The 16,807-nt window shown below is 35.7% G+C and overlaps 1 protein-coding gene across 1 annotated transcript; it reads right to left on the bottom strand.

The window, feature by feature from the left end:
* Positions 1 to 757: 757 nt before the first annotated feature.
* On the bottom strand, positions 758 to 3,019 carry LOC127132156 (BTB/POZ domain-containing protein POB1). The gene is made up of 5 exons (XM_051061040.1): positions 2,714 to 3,019; positions 2,434 to 2,558; positions 2,286 to 2,349; positions 1,904 to 2,183; positions 758 to 1,773 (listed from the first exon to the last, which is right to left on the bottom strand). Exons 1-5 carry the CDS (start codon positions 2,943 to 2,945, stop codon positions 957 to 959), a joined length of 1,518 nt encoding a protein of 505 aa, XP_050916997.1. The 5' UTR covers positions 2,946 to 3,019; the 3' UTR covers positions 758 to 956.
* Between the last annotated feature and the right edge of the window lie 13,788 nt (positions 3,020 to 16,807).

Here is a 16,807-nt window from a genome sequence, read left to right as displayed (position 1 = left end):
AATCCAAGGACCTATTTGATCCCAAACTAAATTTAATATCGGACAGTGGAAGAACAAGTGATTAAGGTCATCCTCCTCGTTAAGGCACAACACACAAACATCTTCGTTAGACACAAAACTAATACCTCTCTTGATCTTTGGTCTTTAGTAGCCAAACGACCCAGAAATAACCTCCAACTTTTATTTTATCCGAGACAACAACTTTCCAAAGAATATTAAGAGCTTTCCTTTTATCCTCTTCCAACGAGAAAGAGATCTTTGCCTCCAAGAAACCGCGTGTATATGTTAGAAGCAATGTTTCCCCTTCCCACGATATATCCCATGTTCCTTCTACTGAGATGAAGTAATCTCGAATTCCCAACACACTCGACGTCTTTGACAGGAGAGAAAGAAACCAACAAATCCATCAAATCTATGAACCTTCTCTTGGTAACTTCTTCTACCTGACACTGAATCCCACAATCTCCCAACTTTAACTTGAGTCAAATCTCTTGGTAACTTCCTCTAAGTCACCAAAGCCCAACCCACTAATATTTATGTTTTTCTTTGTATAAGGAATAATTTTGCCACTAAAGACCCTTTTAACCACAAATCATCAAAAGTAACTTTTACAATATATTTAAGAGTTACACTAAATTCTGAATCAAAGTCACTTAATAGAAGAAAAATATTAAAAGAAAAACATTTTCATTTCAAATTAAAATTCAACCAAACAAATTTACAGAATTGAATTCAATCATCCCAATATACCTCATACAGGACAAGTTTTGTCAAACCATAGCTGGATTGCAGGACATTTTTCACTGTGAAATATGTATCACTAGCCACCAAGAATAATTTGCCAAAAATTTACAACTAAATAATTACAAATGGTTAAAGAGAAATAAATAAAAGTGCTACAGAAAATCATAGATACCAATCTACAAGACTAATCCAATCCAACTACTTTTAGATTGTTAGCTCTGCTCTAAGAGGGAGAGCTCTACTCTAAGATGGAGAACACCGTTAATAAAGAAGGGGCTGTCTTCCGCCATGAACGATGTCCATGGTGTAGCAAAAAAGTTCCTGTAACCGACTGCACTTCCCCCGGTAAATGTAAAGTCGCCTTTATACTTGTGAAGGTATTCTAAGGTTGGCCTTGACCGAACCTCAAATTCATAGTCGACAGTGATGCTGGCAGAGTCTTTCTCATGCATGCACAAGAACAAGTCGAAGCAATGGTAGGAGCTCTGCTGGTCCATATTGCAGTGCGCCGACAAGAAAAACCCTTGACCACCTAAATGGAAGTCCTGTGAACAGATGCGGCCAGAGGGGAACAAGTTGGCACACTCCTCCCGTTTCAGGTCTAAGTAGACCACACAATGTTGATGTGGAAGTTCAAATTCCAAAACTTTAACAGGGCGGTATTTGTATGACCGCTCAATGAAGCAGCGACTAGTGGAAGCTGATTTCGCAGCTAGTATCCTTTGCACGTGTGGTACCTCGGCCTTGAAGTACAAGGCATCAGATACTAGTTTAAAAGTGACTTCATTGTCGAACTCATTGCAAGTTAGGACCGTCTTCAGCTTACGGCAGGTCATGTACGGGAACCGGATGAAGTGGATAAGTTTTGCTCTGAAAATTTCTCTCCTTTCTTCAAGAATAGGGTACTGGTTTCGAGCCCACATCAGCACAAAGTCGTACACTGCATCCTCAGATGCGACCTGCAGCTCATCACTGGATAATAGTGCCACCATCCCAGCAAGTGGCAGTCCCATCAACTCCTCCTGATGCCTGCTCAAAATCAGACTTATTAGCATTCAAAAAATCGACAACAATTCTTTGATAGTGTATAAAATACAATATAGTTTATTGTTTTTTCTATGATAATTTATAAAGAAAAGTCCGTTTAAAAGAAACGTACTCAGTGATGTCCTTGTAACGAGCAGCGAGATACTGTTTTGCTGCTATAATCAATGGTCGAACAACATTAGCCTTTCGCACATTGATAGGAAGCTCTAGATAGAGCAATGCAGACTCCACTGTCATGGGTATGTTCAGCAATACCCGACTGCAGTATCTCATGCAGGACGCCACCTCAAACTTGTCCGCTGCCATCAGGACGTCCAACAATCTAGGCGGTGAGGCTGCATTCAGAAAACCACTGTACATAAACTTCAAAAGCTCCATGAATGAAGCTTCCTCTTTCACATGCAAAATAAATCAGCATTAGTAATTAGAAAACTATGGGAAGAAACAAATATGATTAAGCAAATAATCTAAAAAACTTTTGATATATGTTATACCATATGCTTCGATTCTCAGGGTGATGTGCGTCTGCTGCGATTCCCTCATCCCGTTAAAGAAGAGCTGACAAATAGTACACAAAACTAAGCAAATAAAATTACCAAAAGTATTCAAATTTAACTTGCAGAAGAAAAGACGTCTATCTACCTTGTAGAAGAAATTACTCTTCCCAGCCAGGATGGCAGAGCTAACATGCAGTGTTCTCACTTTAATTACCGTAAAACAGACCATGTGAGAATCTGCAACATCTGTGGGATTGGCAGCCTTATCACCTATATATTAATACAGTGATTAGAACTGAAAACTTCAAATTTATAGCTACCAAGCAAAAGAAAAGTGTTTTTCAGCATACAATTTTTAACACTGAATTCTGTATAGTATAATTGAAAAAAGTGAAGAGTTTTGAAGAAAAAATATTAGTGTATACCATTGTCTTTCTGCATGTCTCCCCTTCTCTTTTTGTTGCAGTTATTCTGATCGGCACTTGTGGAACAACCCTCAGCATTATTGGGAAAAAGTTCAATAAGATCTCTCATGATTTCCAGTTGAATGATTTTATCCGAGAAACTGTCGAAGGCAAAGCAAAAATCAACGTCCTCAGAACCTCCATTCATGATTGAAGATTCAACAAAATTGGTGTTGTTGTTGATACTGTTCATTCTGTGATTGATAAAGAGACACAAAGAAGAACAAGGAAAATGGGAAAGAGGATGATAATGAAGATATAACTCTCTCTAACTATGAGTAGTGATGAAAATAACGCTCTACTGTTTCTCTATTTATAATGAAATTTTATCTACAATTTTGTTTTATTTTATGACTTAATTTATTGAATCATTTTTTGGTCAAGACTTAATTCATAGAATTTATTTTGTTTATATTTAAAATCATAAATTTGTCTATCGGTACATTTAATCAAACAACTGTTTATAAATTATTTCTACAAATATTGATTTATTTTTGCAATTTTATTAAATGAAAATGTTAAAATGTTTTGCAATTTTGGTATATAAACTGTAATCTTTGACTAATACGTAATAATAGTACAAAAATATTATATATTACTCATAATGTTAAAATTACCAAATATTATTTTAAATTAATAAAATTCATTTTAAATCAATACAAATGATAGTTTTGGACTATATACGTAGTAGTCAGACGTTGATTCTTCAATTAATCTAAAAAAATAATATTTTCTTATATTAAGGATCGATTAATTGGAATAAAGTTCATTTAAAAATAATACAAATAATAGTTTTGATTTGTTTGAAAATGTAAAATGTTTTATATTGATAGTAAATTAAAATTAGTCTCATAGTTAGACTAAAATATTTTTTTTTAATGATGGATTCAAATTCAAAATATATAGTTGTTATAGAGATCTGACTATTATAAAAAGAGAACCCGGAAAAAGTCTGAGCTGGTCATATTCCCCTCAATTCGACCATAACTAAACGTCATATCCCAGTTTCAAATCATGTATCTGTCAAGCTTCTTGGATATTTGCCTAACCACTAGACCTTCAATGATATAGAAGCAAGAGATCCATACCTCCAACGCATCCAATGGTTCTCTGGATTTCACGCTGGAAAAATAGCAAAGCAAATATTTCTCTTATATATATATATATATATATATATATATATATATATATATATAATATATATATATATATATATATATATATATATATATATATATATATATATATATATATATATATATATATATATATATATATATATATGACGCCATGAAATTTTGTCTTTGATCTTCCGCATGAAATTTTGAGTGATATGTCTAATGCAGTAGACATGCATCGAAGGAGGATCCTTCCAACCATTATCACTATTGTGGAGATGCACCAGAGTGACCGTGTAAAACTGCAGTTCGGCAAGCAACAACAAATTCCAGAACCTCCGACGTGTTTGGGAGATTGACATCAACAAAGAGTCGATGGTCAATGGAATTATTCTGATTAGAGAAACTTCGCAAAAAAGATGTGCCGTCATTGGAGGAATCAACAGTAACACATCTTAAACGAACCAATCATACATTATGCTAGACCAACTCAACATTATATGACATAGTTTAGGTCGGTTACAACGTCACGGTTTGTGTATGAGCCAACGTATTTGATTGATCCACGCCAACGATCTTCGTCATGAAACGCCCAACAACCCCGCCCAAGAACAATGTTAACCTACCCAAACCCAACGAACAACCTCACATCATCACCCTACCATATACACCCAACCACCAAACACTCAACCTCGCAACCAATTCATGCCACATACCCAAACTCAAAACCAGGAACCAAACCCTAACCACCAATAATCATACGCATCCACCACATCTGTCTATTGCCCGGACGATTCATACGATTAAACCTCAGGCCATCATAGCCCCCACTTATGAACATCCAAACATCTCATCGTCACAACACCCAACCATTGTTTGACTTTATTACATCATAAGAATCATTGCTTCGTTTCCAAAACGATCCAATGTCCCTATTCGGGAAACCATATTGTCCACAAATAACCCAACTACAACGATCCAACTACGACAACATGGGCACCAAACTCAATTACGGCAGCGCCGTTGACGGCAACACCCTCAACTATTGAGGAGAAATGATGACAAATTTATCAAATATCGTTGGACCTTCCACCGGATCTTCACACCAGCCATCATTGCATCATGTTAGCACTCAAAGACCTCAAACACCTCAAGGAAATCGTGGAAGACCTCGAAGACAGACTAAAGTACCAGGATATGGAACATGGGGGCATTTCAATCGGACGGGTCATTGATTTTCTTATCAATTGTACTGTATTTTAACTTTATATCATAATATTAATAATTATTTTTCATTTACCTGTTTATTTTATTTACTTATAAGTATAACACATAAAATTAAAAATTAAAAAAAATTATATAAAGCATGCGCCACATTCAATGTCACATACACTTGATATAATTAAGTGTGTGTCATTTACATTGACTTTACTTCATGCATGCGCCAACACCATTAATATCTATGTTAAATTATAAATTGGATGCGTCAGTTCAACTGGCGCATCCTTTAGAGATGTGTATGAAACATGGTTATTTCGGTAAATATCTTGAAAATTTGATTAGTTTAGAATTTTAATTAAAAAATTGATTATTTAAAAAAAATACTAAATAATATCAAAAACTATAATATTTTTCATTTTTAATATATAGATAATTATTAACTTTAACACCGTCGAGTACGCGTAATGTCTGCATCAATAGAATATATATTTATATTAATAAATAATTACATTTTTTATCAAATGTTATAGTTAAAATTGAAAAATATTAAAATATACAATTATTTTAAGAAATTAATTACTATGCACTGTCAGTGTAAAAAGTTTTACACTGTCGATTCATCATCATCATCTGTTTGCATTGCTTTGTAGATTTTTAAAATAAAAGTCAAACTTGTTTCAATATCCAACGCTTATAATTAACTGACGGTGTAAAATTCTTTTACACTGTCAGTGTACTTCAATTAAATTCTTATTTTAAACAAAAAATAGTTTCTAGAAAAAAAAATATAAGTTTTTCTAACTTATCATATGATAAAGATAGAATTAATAGAAAATTTAATCACAAAAGTTAATGAATATATAAAAAAAAAATACTTGGATGAAATGGTAAGAACATCACTAAAAAAAAAATATTTGAATTTAAAAATCAATTTTGATTTTTTTTTCATTCTCGGACAATTGTTCATTATCATTTGTATTGCTGTTTAAATAGTTTAATTAATTTAGCAATTATATTTGATTGATAACATAAAGAGATTAATTACTATGCACTGTCAGTGTAAAAAGTTTTACACTATCGATTCATCATCATCACCCGTTTGCATTATTTTATAGATTTTTAAAATAAAAATCAAATTTATTTCAATATCCAACGGCTATGATTAACTGACGGTGTAAAATCATTTTACACTGTCAGTGTATTTCAATTAAATCCTAACATAAAATACTTTTATAATACTATTATGAGTTTAATTGAAATACACTGACAGTGTAAAAAGATTTTACACTATCAGTTAATTATAGACGTCGGATATTAAAAGAAGTTTGACTTTTATTTTAAAAATCTATAAAGTAATACAAACGGATGATGGTGATGAATCGACGGTGTAAAACTTTTTACACTGACAGTGTATAGTAATTAATCTCTACTATTATTAGATATTCATCTCAAATTAATTTTTATTGACCCAAAGCATATTTATTTTTACATTTCCATCAAATCAAAATTGTAAAAATAATTCTAAAAAGTTGTTTTATTAAATGTATCAATATATAAATATAAGATTTTCAATCCATACAAAGTAAAATCTATGAATTAAGTTAGAAAATAAAAGAATTATTGAAAAAAATTATAAATTAACTTTTTCAAACAATCTTAGTTTCAGAATAAATAGAGAAGCCGTCTGAGTTATTTTCATTACAATTGTCTTCTTCTAAATACATTCTCTATCTTTCTCCATCCTCATTGTTATTTTCTTTGTTCTTTCTTGTAAAGTTAATCACAACATGAGTAGTATCAACAACACTAATGAAGTTGAGTTTCTAAACATGATGGACTCATATTCCTCTAAAAATGAAGATTCTGAGAACGACGATCTTGCCTTTGCCTTCAACAATTCTGATTTCTCAGATAGAATCATTATACTTGAGGTCATGAAGGATAGCCAGAAATGTATGTATAAATCTTATTGTTGATTAATTGTTTATATTCATTTCATCCTCTAGAGTTGGTAGGGCATGCTTGAACCAAATGTTTTTGTTTATTTCATATTTCTCTATAAATGTGAGGTAAACAAAGAGAATGAATTGAAATTTATTACTCAGATTAAATGAATCAATGTTAGGGTTTCCACAAATTAAAAAGGAAATTCTTCTTATGATAAATGTAATCATAATTAAAAGTGTTTCAAAAATGCTGAATTGTTCATGATTACTAAGGTTCACATTTTAAACATTACTATACCGAACGGAACAGTATATAAATTAAAATGGTACGTTGATATGTTATTATTTTTTCTACTTGTTATATATAAATATAAGATGTAACCTTTATACTTATAAGAAGAACTCATAACATTATATTTATAGAATTTTACGGTTCTAAAATGAATAAAGAAGTTTTCCATAGGCTATAGGTAGAGAGAAAACTCTGCAGAAAATATTCTTCTTCTTCTTCTCCAACGTTCTTTTCTTAACAATCTTGTTAATCAAGATTGATAGAAATTTTTCATAGGTTGTGATGGATTTTCAACATCTGGTATTTAGAACTTCGATTTGAGCATTTCGTGGGAAGAAAATCACGATGACAATGAATCATCCAAACATGTATTTTTCAGCGAATCTTCCGATTCTCAAGAACAATAATTATGAGAATTGGTGCAAGCAGATAAAGGTTGTGTTCTGTTATCAAGATCTTTGGGATCTTGTGATGGAAGGAGTAACAACGCTTGTAGAAAATGCGACGGATCAAGAAATGGTTGCGCATAAAGAATTGAAAAAGAAAGATTATAAAGCCCGCTTTATAATCCATCAATATGTTAGATCCAGATAACTTTGAAAAGGTTAGTGATGTAGAGTCAATGAAAGAAGCATGGGAAATTCTGGAGAAGTCGTTTGGAGGCGCAAAGAAGGTGAAAGAGGTGAGGTTACAAACTCACAAAAGAATGTATGAATTGCTTTAGATGGAAGACAATGAAAGCATAACTGATTTCTTCACTAAGGTTACGAAATTGGTGAATCAAATCAAGGTATGTGGAGAAGTGTTGACATCAAGATCAGTTGTTGGAAAAATCTTGAGGTCGTTAGCTCCAAAATTCGACTACGTGGTAGTAGCCATAGAAGAGTCGAAAGATTTGTCAAAAATGACAAAGGAAGAGCTTCAAGGGACGCTTGAATCTCATGAACAAAGAATGACTGAAAGAGCTGTAGAAAAGTCGAATAGTGATGTGGCTTTGCAGGCGTAATCAACAAAAGAAAGGAAAGGCAAAGGAAGTTGGAATGACAACAAAAGTAGAAGAGGCTACAACAATTTGACTGGTTGAATCAGCAAGAAGGAAACTGGTCGAATCATAGAAAACCATGGAACCAAGGCAACCAAAGAGGTGGTGTTGCAGGTAGAGGAAGAGGTGTTGGTCAAAAGTCAGACAAGAGTCACATTTAATGTTACAATTGATAGAAGCATGATCATTATTCTAGTGATTGTCCAGAAAAGTAGAAGAATCAAGAAATTGATGCAAAGCTGGTGAAACATGAAGAAAAAGAGATGTTACTGATGGTTACAACGAGAGATGAAGAGAGATTCCAGGACCATTGGTACTTTGACTCGGGATACTCATCACACATGTCTGGAAGGAAAGATTGATTTGTCAACATAAAGCCCTCAATGAAGAACATGGTGAAATTTGCAAACGACGACACTCTAGCAGCTGAAGGTGTTGGTGATATTCTGATTATGAGGAAAGATGGTAAGAGGTCAGTAATTTCAAATGTGTTGTATATACCAGACATGAAGAGCAATTTTCTCAGCATCTGGAAGTTAGTCAAAAATAACTACAAGGTATCGATCGAAGACAAGATGATGAAACTTCCCGACTCAAATGGAAGGTTAATCTTGAAGGCTCCAATGTCTCAGAATAGAACCTTCAAGATTGAGCTTAATGTGATGGAGCATAAGTGCCTTACAACAACAACCAACAGAGATGAATGGATATGGAATTATAGACCTGGCCATCTCAATTTCAAAGACATCAGAGATTTGAAGAGAATAAATAAGGTTTCAGGATTACCAGAAATCGACACTCCAAACAAAGTGCGTGAAGAATATGTACAAGCGAAGCAGCACAAGAACAACTTCAGAGGAAGCAGGTCGAAGGCAAATCTTGAAATCATATACTCTGATGTATGTGGTCCTATCCAAGTGGATTCGATTGGAGGTAACATATGATTTATTACATTCATAGATGATTTCAGTCGAAATCTGCGGGCTTACCTGATCAAGAAGAAACGTGAAGTGATCGAGGTATTTTCCAAGTTTAAATCGATGGTCGAAAGACAAAGCGGTCGAAAGCTCAAGATTCTTGAGGAGTGATGGCCGTGGAGAATATATGTCGAAAGACTTCGATGCATTATATGTGAAAGAAGGGATTATGCATGAGGTGATTCCACCCTACACTCCACAGCAGAGTGGAGTCACAGAAAGGAAAAATATAACCATCATGAATATGGTGAGAAGTATGTTGAAAGTCAAGCATTTACCCAAAGAATTATTGAGAGAAGTTGTGTCGACTGCAACATATATCCTGAACAGATTTCTGGCGAAATATTTAGAAGGAATCACGCCAGAATAATGTTGGTCTGGTGTCAAGCCTAGATTAATTCATATGAAGGTGTTTGGATCTATAACATATATACATGTGCCAGATCAGTTGAGAAGAAAACTTGATGACAAGTCGAATCAGATGATCCTGATAGGATATCATTCGACTAGAGGGTACAAGTTGTTTGACCCAGTGAACAAACAAGTGGTGATCAGCAGGGACCTGGTCATATATGATCTTAAGGAATGAGATTGGACTGAGAATGTTAAGAAGGATTCAGTTAGAATCTTTTGCAATGAACCAACTAGTGAAGTTGAAAGAGAAGTTCGACAAGAAGTCAAAGGTGAAGCAGGCTCAAGCGGACCTCATAGAACAAGACATATTCCTGCAAGTTTGCAAGAATGTGTGATTACATCAGATGATGTGGTCAACGAAGAAGGTGAGTTAGTACACTGTGCTTTCTACGCAGATGCTAAACCAGTCAATGCAACTGAGACATTGAAAGAATCAAAGTGGGTGAAAGCAATGATGAAGAACTGAATTCAATCAAAGTCAACAACACTTGGTCATCTATCGAATTTCCCCAAGACAAGAAGACAATCAATGTGAAGTGGGTATACAAGGTGAAGTTTAATCCCAAAGGAGAAGTGACTCGACACAAGACGAGACTTGTGGCAAAAGGATTTCTTCAGAAAGAAGGAATCGACTTCTACGAAGTTTTTGCACCTCTTGCTAAGATCGAAACAATCCGGTTGGTTATTGGTCTAGAAAACATGAATAACTGGCAGATGTGTCAAATGGACGTGAAGTGTGCATTCCTGAATGGCCCATTAGAAGAAGAAGTTTATGTTGCACAAGCAGCTGGGTTTGTGAAACAAGGCGAAGAAAGAAAGGTGTACAGGTTGTTAGATAAATAATGTGGATATTATATAAATATAAGTGTTAAATGCGGGTAGCTGATCGCTCGACTGTGTGAGTCGAGAATGGGATACAAACTGCAAGTGCACAGTTCTATCGCGTAGTTTTAAAAGATATCGATCCCACAGGGACTTATGAATCGATATACCGTTATCTAAGGTTACTACGTAAATCTAAGGTGAAAATGTTTGATTGTTTGGGGAAAAACTAAGGGCTAAACTAATATCTAGATTAAATATTAATAAAACGGATATCGGTATGTAGTTCGTCAAAACTAGGGAATCAAGTCTTTGTCGGCTTCTTGGTTTTAAAATGAATCGTTTCGGTTAACTTTATTGGTTAAAGGTTCTATCTCAAACTCTCGCTCTGTTGAATAAACCATGATTTTATATTAATGTTGTTATCACTTATAATTAAGTCAAAAACCATATTTTGAAAGCAATAAAGTTGCAGAAACTCTTTTTAAGAAAATACTGACCGTTTTAAACACCCTTATCTCAAACTCTCGCTCTGTTGACTTAGGTTATATAATTAAATCCAAATGCTTAACTCTCGTCCTCACATTCAATCTTTAAAAATACTTTTTGGAAAAGGTCAGAATTTAATTAACTCTAAAACTTGCTCTCGCCCTGATCTAGAATTAATGCCTAACTTACACTGTCCAGTTAAAATCTCAAACTCTCGCTCTATTGATTTTAACTTCTTTATGTCTTTTACTTTTGTAAAAAATCTTGTTATTAAACCTGTAAGTTGAGACCGTAAAAAGATTGATTTTGATTTTAAGTTTAGATAGACCGACTCAGTCTTGATCCCTTATTCTGCTTACTTTACATACCGATACCTAGGCAAATTAGCCAGACATGCTAAACAAATAAGAATTTATATCATGCATAAACAGACTCATTCCAGGCAGATAATATAGATAAATAATAAAACAAAATATTAAATAATGATTAAAGAACCTGAATGCGTAATACAATAGTCTTGAACACTCCACCACAAGTCGGTAGGATTTGTTCTTGGATTCTTCAATTAAATAGTAAATTAAATCAAGGAATTAAAACTGGAATATAACGTAAGGTTAAATCCAGTATAAAGTTGCACAATAGTTTCCGGTGTAGAAACTATTATGCGAAAAATATCTAGAAGCTGAAACGGGAAAGGTAAATTTTGCAAGGGAAAAAAAGAATGTAAAGCTTGCAAAAGAAATAAATAAAATAAACAATGTTAAGTGCTGGAAAGGAAAAAATAAGCAAAAGGTGTGACAAGAAAATTTGGCAGAGCTTCGGCAATATGAGCGTGGAAAAACCGGCCGTTTTGAAACTTCCCAATTAGCTGCTATTTATACAGCTGCTGGTGTAACTGTTTTTCAAGGGTTTCCGTGTGCGTGGTCTCGTTCCGAGGGTTAAGCGTGCGTGGAAATAGCTTTCAACGTGGTCAGTTGAGTTCCTTGCGCCAAAAATATAGAGGACTGGTGTGACGTTCGTCACACCATGTGTGACGCTCGTCACAGGAGTGCTTTTAGTGTGACGCTCATCACAACCCTTGTGACGCCCGTCACAGGCATAACGTGCACTTTCTTTGGGCTGGGCTTGGTCTTTGTTATTTGTTTCCTTTTTATTCCTTTTTACACCTCCTTTTCTTCCCTTTTTCACTTTTGCTTCAAAATGGATACCTGACATACATAGCAAGGAAATACTGCATAATATCTGATAAAATGAGATATACTAAAGTAAATGATAATATAATCTAATTGAATTAAGTCTTAAAATGTGATATAATTTCGTGTTATCAAACTCCCCCATACTTAAATCTTTGCTTGTCCTCAAGCAAAATTCAGTATAGAACTTGTTAAAAGTTTTAGCCAGATGAAATTTCAAAGCACACATCAATTCGTACTAGGTTGCAAATGGGTTTTTGTTTAGGAGGACTTTGAGTTTAATCTTGACATCAACAACTACCGTTACAACTTAGATAACCCTACCTTATGTAAATCAGTTCAAGTACCCTATGATAGCTATCCTGGTTCCTTTGGTCTTTTTTTTTTTTTTTACCCGTTTTCATTCTAGCGAAATCACATTAAGCCCTTTATCTTTTCGCGCACATAGTGGAGTAACCGGTTAGTGATTATGATCCGCTTTTAGCTAGAAGTTCTGGTACATAAGTCGGATAACTTCATTATTCAGTCCATTGCAAATTGCGGGGGATCGAACCGTAGTCCGCCCTACCAAGTTCAGTACCAGATTCCTACTGAACCAACTCATAATGGATCTTTCGTATTGTGCTTTTGCATGATCTGCAACCTTTAGATTAAATGATCTGGTAAGGATCACCTAATTTACTTAGTGCATTTCTTGATATATTCATATATTTTATGTTACTTTGGGGATCATTCACTTATATTCATCGGCTCTCCACGTAGTTTGCTATTAAGACGGTGCTGACTTCTGTATAAACTACTTGGGGTTGCCATAGAACTAAAAGTTCAAGGAATCGGTATAATAGGTACTTATCCTGATCTAACATATTGAGGTTCTCAGAGCGTTGTTATGGTAATGATTTTGTTTTGATTTCACTCAAGTTTTATAAAGTAAGCAACCTTTATACTTATTGGGTGTGTTAAAAAAAATTTTTTTGTTATGGCTCAAGAAAATTGAGGGGAATAGATAATAGAATTTTTCACACTAGGGACTTGACTTAAAATAAATATATATTATAATAATTTTTTATTTTTTTTCATAATAAGAAAGGGAAATAACAATGAAAGGGAAAATAACATACTTGAAGAATGGAAATAGGAAGAATATTGTTTCCCCCCCATACTTGAACTAAACATTGTCCTCAATGTTTTAAGGGAAAGAAATACAAAATGGAAATGCAAAGAAAATAACAACTAAGGCTGCCTTCCGCCTCTGGTTCTAGGACCTGGTGATCTTTGACGTATGTCTAAGTTGTCGAACCTGCTGAACAATTCAGTAAACCGCTGGTCGGTTATGGCATTCCGGGCATCCTGTTGCTGTTGCATTTGACGCATCATCTGCATCATCTCTGCATTCTGTGCCTGCATACCATCGATAGCATCCATAATGTCGTCGTTGGTTGCAGGCCTTCTTCGTCGACGACGTTGGGAGGATGGGCCAGTTGCATTACCGGAAGGGTTGAGCGGGGCTGAATGTTGTGTAGGAGGATGATCACCTTGTTCCATTTCTTCAAACTCATCTGTTTGTGGGTTTGTTTGTAAAGGCTCGGTGGTTTCAGGAGCGTTTAAATCATAGAGGTGGCGGTCGGGGTTTGTGACATCAGTTAGGGCGATATTTGGTAGAACAACGCTTGGGACAACCTGGTTGTTCACCATAAGATAATATCCTCCGCCTACTCTGTTTTTAATCAGGCGGCTGGAGCGGCAATAGCTGATATCCATAGACAGGGGAGGTAGGGATTCTAAAGTTTGGAGTTTATCCCCTAGGTTCAGGCCAAGTGCTATGGATGTTATTAATCCACCAATTATAAAGGGTTGCCGGCCTCTAGCACACAAGGTGCGGATATGATGAAAGAGAAAAGAGGCGGCGTTTACCTGAGTATCCGGTTCGAAGACGCATTGGAGGAAAAATAGCTCCTTTGAGTTGACCTTGCTGTTGTTTGGTCTTCCAAAAATTGTGTTTTGCAAGATGCGGATGAAGTACCGGATAGTGGGGTTATGTATATGGGAGAGAAGGAGTTCTTCCCAGTTGTAGGTATCTATACCGGTAATTTTCTTAAAAAGGCCAAAAACGCCAACTGTGTTCCAGTTTGAGTTTGGAGGGATTATGGGGTGTACCTGACCTTCTATGGGAAATTGTAACATGGTACTCAATTGGTTTTGGGTTAAGGAGTACTCAGTGTTGAACATACGGAAGGTTGCGGTACCGGTTAAAAATTCGTCTTCACCGGCGGGAGTGGTGTAGTCGTATGAACTTAAGAATTCTAAGGTTAGGGATGGGTAGGTGGGTTGATTATGAGTGCAAAGGAAGGTTAAGTCGGCTAGGCGGAGCATCCATTCGATACCTTGGAGTAATCCTAATTGTTGTAAACAAGTTAAATCGGGGTACCTGGTGGAAGCGACGCCTCGCTGTTGGAAACGTTCGAATTGCTCTTGCTGATAGTTGTCATCTCCGGATCGGAAGATGATATTTCCGAAATTTTGATTTCCCGCCATGTGATGAATTTTTGAAGGGGTGATTTGGAAAGAAAAAGAAGTGTATTTGATAGGAGAGAATTGTTTTGTGGTGAATGAAGGAAGTTTTGGTAGGTATTTATAGGAGAAGGGTTGGAAGATAGAAAGAAAAAGTGGTTGAAGAGTAATTAAGTGTGGTTAAATGAAAAGTGAGTGGGGAAGGTAAAAAATTAAAGGTGTAACGTTCGTCTCCAACGGCTCCCTAACGTTCACATGTCTGAAGGGCGTTACGCTCGTCACAAGGGTGTGACGGTCGTAACAGGAGTTATGCGTGCCGTTCGTCATGGAGTGTGTGACGCTCGTCACACATTTCTTTTTGGCAGGGCATTCAGCAGCGCTTCACATAATTAATCTGGGGATGAATTTATTTTGATTATTTTGTTTTATTTGGTTTTTAGATTGTTCTATTTAATTTAGCTAATTAATTTGTGTTGCATGCTATTCTATTTCTCATAATAGTAATTCATTCTGAGTAACAGTAGGACAGTAGAGAACATAGCCATTGCATAAAATAAAAGCTTTAATAAAATTAACATAATGTAATACAGGAAGGGAAAACAATGAAATGAAAGGAAAATAAATGCGAGCATGAATTCAAATAACATTAATGAAAAATCTAGCCTAAAACTAAATAACTTAGAAAGAAATAACTAAATTCCATCTATCTTCGGATCTCTGGCCGGAGGAGCAAAAGAGTTAACACGATGCCGTAACATACGTAACTGACTTGCCGTGCTGCTCATGTATTCTAGGATTTCATGTCTCAAGTTGTGGAAATCTTCCCTGAGGGCGTCTTGTTCTGACATCAAAGCTTCAATGACGGTTTTAATATCTGTTCCTGGCATATGATGTCGGAGATCAGGCATGGCCGATTCTTCGGTCAGGACAGGCTGAGGAGGAGGATCAATATCATAGTAGCCGGAAGGTGTCTGAGGGTCAGATTCAGCCTGAGAGATATGGTCAACATAGTGCTCATAGTCATCACAAATCTCATAGTCCTGGATGGATTCAGTGGATCCAGCAGGAGTTGGGGTTTCATTCAGGTTATAGAGCCAGTTCCTTTGGTTATGAACACTAGTTCTAGGATCGGGCATGGTGAATAGGCAGAGAACCTGGTTATCAATAATAAGCTCAAACTCATCAGACCCTATGTTTGCTATAAACATAGTGTTGAAGAGGAAGGGTATACTCATAGTAGTAATGCCACAAAAAGGGCTAAGGTCAAGCATAGGCTGACGTAATCCAATAGCATTACCTATCATAGTGATCAAACCGCCTATTCTAATGGGTGCTCGCTCATCCTGGATAAGGTGGTCCAAATTAGCTAACATAAAAGTAGCACCGTTTACTGGACGGTTCTGGGAAGCACAAAATATGATGAAGAGTTCATCACGTGAAACTGAAGTACTATTTGGCTTCTTCCCAAATAAAGTGTGGGTCAGGATCTTATGGAAATAGCGGAAAGCCGGGTTATGTATGTTTCCAGAGAGAAACTCATGTTCTTCGGGCTCATCATTTCCAGTCAGCTTACCCCAAAAGTGTTCAAGCTCTCTATATTCAAAAAGTTCTTCCTGGCTTACAGTGAATGTATCAAAGGAGGTAGGAAAACCCAAAAGGTTGGTGAAGTCTCTAATATTAAATTGGTACTCCATATTGAACATTCTGAACTGGATAAAACCTCTGCTAATTCCTTTTCCGTGGCTGGGTAGATAGATTAATGAACTAAGGAATTCTAGTGTGAGTCTCCGGTAGGTGGTGAAATGTCTCAGGATAGGGGAGGTCTCCCATCCTATCTGATTCAGTAAAAACAGGACACTCTGTCTCAGTCCAAGGGCAGTCATAGCCCAATCATCAGCATATAAACTAGGTAGCATCTCTCTAGCGGCTAGTTCTTCAAACTTTTGTTTCTGAGCCATTCCTCTGAACTTGATACCCATACGATCAGAATGTCCCATCTGGTTAGTGTTAGCTAGAGAAAAGAAACATGA

This window comes from Lathyrus oleraceus, chromosome 3 (genome assembly GCF_024323335.1).
Source record: "Lathyrus oleraceus cultivar Zhongwan6 chromosome 3, CAAS_Psat_ZW6_1.0, whole genome shotgun sequence".
Lineage (NCBI taxonomy): Eukaryota > Viridiplantae > Streptophyta > Magnoliopsida > Fabales > Fabaceae > Lathyrus > Lathyrus oleraceus.
The sequence above is the reverse complement of the archived record's forward strand: the minus strand, read 5'-3'. Positions and strand labels throughout refer to the sequence as shown.